At 39.9% G+C, this 4,625-nt stretch overlaps 1 protein-coding gene across 1 annotated transcript in view; it reads right to left on the reverse strand.

Moving 5' to 3' along the window:
- MRPS22 (mitochondrial ribosomal protein S22) overlaps window positions 1–4,416 on the reverse strand; it is a 15,305-nt gene extending 10,889 nt beyond the window's left edge. The window contains exon 1 of the mRNA XM_019663909.1: window positions 4,214–4,416. Within this exon, the coding sequence (XP_019519454.1) occupies window positions 4,214–4,388 (175 nt within the window). The 5' untranslated portion in view covers window positions 4,389–4,416. The remainder of the gene's footprint in view (window positions 1–4,213) is intronic.
- Between the last annotated feature and the right edge of the window lie 209 nt (window positions 4,417–4,625).

The raw sequence follows: 4,625 nt of genomic DNA on the forward strand, positions 1-4,625 counted from the left end.
TTTATAAATGAAACTATGATAGTTTTATTTTCATTTTCAATTTTACTTCAGAGCCACATGTACGTACCCAAAGAGCCGCATGTGCTCGCGAGCCACAGGTTTGCCGACTCCCAAACTAGACTAACCAAGGAAAAAAAGAGAACCCAAATCAAAATTATAAATGAAAAAGGAGACAATACAACTGATACCACAGAAATACAAAGAAGAATGAGGGTACCGTGAACAACTATATACCAACAAACTGGACAACCTAAAAGAAATGGAAAAATTCTTAGAAACATACAACCCACCAAAACTATTATAAATAGTTTTGCTCTGATAGAAAATCAGAGCAGACCAATTTCTAGTAAGGAGATGGAATCAATAATCAAAAATCTACCAACAGGGCCAGATGAGTGGCTCAGTTGGTTAAGAGCACACTCAAGAGTGTGAGCTCTGAGCAAAAGGGTCACCGGTTCGATTCACAGCCCGAGCTGAACTGCCACTGAGCTGCCAACAGGTGGCAGGATGGCTCAGCTAAAAAAAAAAAATCTGCCAACGAAGAGAATTCCATGACCAGATGGACTTTACCAAACTTTTAAAGAATTAACACCAATCCTATCCAGAAAAGGACACTGAAGAAAACTACAGGGCCATATCCCTGATGAATACAAATGCAAAAATTCTCAATAAAATTCAGTAGCACATTAAAAAGTTCATTCACCATGATCAAGTGGGATTTATCCTTGGGAGCAAGGATGGTTCAACATAATCAATGTGATACATCACATTAAAAGAATGAAAGAAAAAAATCAGATAATCACTTCATATGATGCAGAAAAATCACTGGACAAAATTCAACATCCATGCATGATAACAACTCTTAACAAATTAGGTATAAAAGGAACATACTTCAACATAATAAAGGCCATATATGATAAACCCACAGTTAACATTATACAGTGGTGGAAAGTTAAAAGCCTTTCCTCTAAGATCAGGAAGCAGAAAGGGGTATCCACTCTCCCCACTCTTAACTGACACAGTACTGGAAGTCCTAGCCAGAGCAATTAGGCAAGAAAAAAAAAGAAAAGCCATCAGAACTGGAAAGGAAGAAGTAAAACTGTCTCTATCTGCAGATGATATTTTATATAGAGAAAATCCTAAAGACTTCACCAAAAAAAGTTACATCAGATCAACAAATTCAGTAATTAACATTAATCAGTAGCATTTCTATACACTAACAACAAACTTTCTGAAAAATAAATAACATGATCCTATTTATAATAGCATCAAAAACAATAAAATAGTAAGAAGGTGAGAAGGTGAATGATCTCTATGCTGAAAATTACAAGATACTGATGAAAGAAATTGAAGACACAAATAAATGGAAAAGTATCCAGTATTCATGGAAGAATTAAAATGTCCATACTACCCAATGCCATCTATAGATTTGATGCAATACCTATTAAAATTCAAACAGCATTTTTTACAGAAATAGAAAAAAACAATGCTAATATTTATATGGAACCACAAAAGACCCCGAATAGCCAAAGCAATCCTGAAAAAGAACAAAGTGGGAGGCATCACCCATCCTGATTTCAAGCTATATTATAAAGCTGTAGCAATCAAAACAATGTATTGCTAGCGTAAAAAACAAACACATAGACCAATGGAGTAGAACTGTGAGCCCAGAAATAAACCCACACATATACGGTCAACTAATATTTGACAAGGGAGCTAAGACTATGCAATGGAGAAAACACAGTCTCTTCAATAAATGGTGCTGGAAAAACTGAATATTCACAAGTAAAAGCATGAAACTAGAAGCCTATCTTACACCACTCACAAAATTAACTCAAGATGGATTAAAGACTTAAATTTAAGACCAGAAACCATAAAACTCCTAGAAGAAAACATAGGGGAAAATCTCCTCGACATTGGTCTTAGCAATGATTTTTTTGAACAACACCTAAAGCACAGGAAACAAAATAAAAAACAAACAAGTGAGACAAAATCAAACTAAAAGGCTTCTGCACAGCAAAAGAAGCTGTCAGCAAAATAAAAAGACAACCTACAGAATGGGAAAAAATATCAACAAACCATATATCTGATAAGGGGTTAATATCCAAATATATAAAGAACTCTTGCAACTCAATAGCAAAAAACAAACCAATTAAAAAATGGGGAAAGGACCTGAATAGATATTTTTCCAAAGACATATGAATGGCTCACAGGTACACAAAAAGATGCTCAACATCACTAATCATCAGAGAAATGCAAATCAAAAGGCACAACAAGATATCACCTCATTTATTAGATTGACTATCATCAAAATGACAGGAGATTAACAAATGCTGGTGAGGCTGTGGAGAAAAGGGAACCTTTGTGCACTGTTGGTGGGATTGTAAACTGACACAGCAACTATGGAAACAGTACGGGGGTCCCTCAAAAAATTAAAAAGAACACATGATCCAACAATTCCACTTCTGGGAATATATATATATATATATATATATATATATATATATATATATATATATATATATGAAGGAAACAAAAACACTATGTCGAAGAGGTATCTGCACCAACATGTTCATAGCAGTATTATTTATAATAGCCAAGACATGAAAACCACCTAAGTGTCCACTGACAGATGAATGGATAAAGAAGATATGATACACACACACACACCCTATTTGGAACCACATGGATGGACCTTTAAAGCATTATGCTAAGTGAAATAAGTATGACAGAGAAAGACAAATACTGTATGATCTCACTTATATGTATAATCTGAAAACAACAACAACAAAAACCAAACGCATAGAAAAAGAGATCAGATCTGTGATTACCAGAGGTGGGGAGAAGGGTTGGATGAAGGTGGGGAGAAGGGTTGGATGAAGGTGGTCAAAAGGTACAAACGTCCAGTTATAAGATAAATAAGTACTAGGGAATGGAATGTGCAACAGAATGACTAGTTAACACTGCTGTATGGTATACACGACAGTTGTTAGGAGAGTAAATCATAAAAACATTTTTCTTTTTATATCTATATAAGAGGACGGATGTTAACTAAACTTATCGTGATACTAATTTTATGATATATGTTAAGTCAAATCATTATGCCTTGCACCTTAACTTTATCTGCTGTTGTCAATTATATCTCAATAAAACTGGGGGGAAAATTTTTTAATTTTTAAAACTGTAATCACTCCCATGCTTAAAATTCACCAATGGCTCACAACGTTCATTTAGAAAAAAGTTAAGGTGGTCTGCTTACTTCACTGTGTCCCCCTCTAGACATTGTGCTCTCCCCAAACCAGAACCTTTTGTTGTACTCATCTCTGGCACCCAGGGTCCCTTATAGGGCCCGGCGAACAACAGGTGCTCAGCACTACTCTCTCCTCAGACAGTGTCGCCCATTCCCCCAGCTTCAGTTACCATTCAGTGTCCAGGTGTGCATACCGGACGCCTCCACTGGAATCTCAAAGGCACCTCAAATCAAATGTGTCCAAACCAGATGTTTAATTCTGCCTCTCTTCCCATCTCTTCACCTCATCTACTGCCTTTTCTCCCCCAACTCTCTTCCTTTCCCTCCCCCCTAATAGAACGTTCCTACAATTAATCTCTGTCTTGGTATAACTAGGACTACCTTTTCTTTACGCAACTGCTCAAGTCAGAAACTTGAGAAGCAATACAGATTTCTCCTAGATCCAAAATCATAACCAAGCCTCACCAATCCTGCCTCCAAAATGGGTTCCCAAGCTAACTCTGTTCAGTCTCATTTCTGAATTTTTGCTTATTCTGTTCACTTGGAATGCTTGTTTTCTCCCTAGCATGGTTAGCCAGGTCTCAACTTCGGTCGTATTTTCCAAGAACCATTCCCTGCCCTTCCAACCTAATTTGAGTCCCAGTCTTACGTGTGTTCTCCCATCACAGCCCAGGTCACACTACACTGTCACTTCACTGGGCCGTGAGTTTCCTCAGGGAAACACCCGTGTCATCTTAGTTTGCCGTATCCCCTAAACCTAAAGGTGCTTTGTAAAGAGCAGAGCTCAGGCACTGCTGGTTAAGTGGCTGAACGAATGAACAAACGCGGGCGATGACAGACCCTGCTGGTACAGAAGAGAGACCACTGGGTTAAGGCGTGCTGCGGTGGGAGCCGGGGGTGGGGGTGCGGGCACCGCGTGGGTCTCCCCGGACGCCCCAGAACGCCCTCCGACAGGTCACTTACCGGCCTCGGAAGCGAGCCAACGGCATGGTATTCCCGCCCCGCAGGGCCCAGGCAGTCGCTGAGGCAGGGCGCCGGTCGGAGGCCGAACGCGGGCCCGGAAACAGACCCGTTCTGTGCCTCGAGAACCCGTAAAGAGGCTCCACACCAACACAGGCGTTCTGAGAGTCGCCATCATTATCCGGGGCCACTTGCCCCGGAGGCGGCTGGGAGCGATTCCCGGTCTCGCGCGGTTCCTACGGCATTCTGGGAAATGTAGTCTGGTTGCGCGAGGAGGGAGACGGAAGCGACGCAACTTCTGTACCTTTTGTAAATTGTTTCTGTAAACCGCTTGTTCACACGTAGTAGGTGTTCATGTTCTTCTCTATGCATAGAGCCAAAAGCAAAACTTAAACTACCTTCCCTATGTGCTTTT

Source organism: Hipposideros armiger, unplaced genomic scaffold (genome assembly GCF_001890085.2).
Source record: "Hipposideros armiger isolate ML-2016 unplaced genomic scaffold, ASM189008v1 scaffold_410, whole genome shotgun sequence".
NCBI classification, from domain to species: Eukaryota; Metazoa; Chordata; class Mammalia; order Chiroptera; family Hipposideridae; genus Hipposideros; species Hipposideros armiger.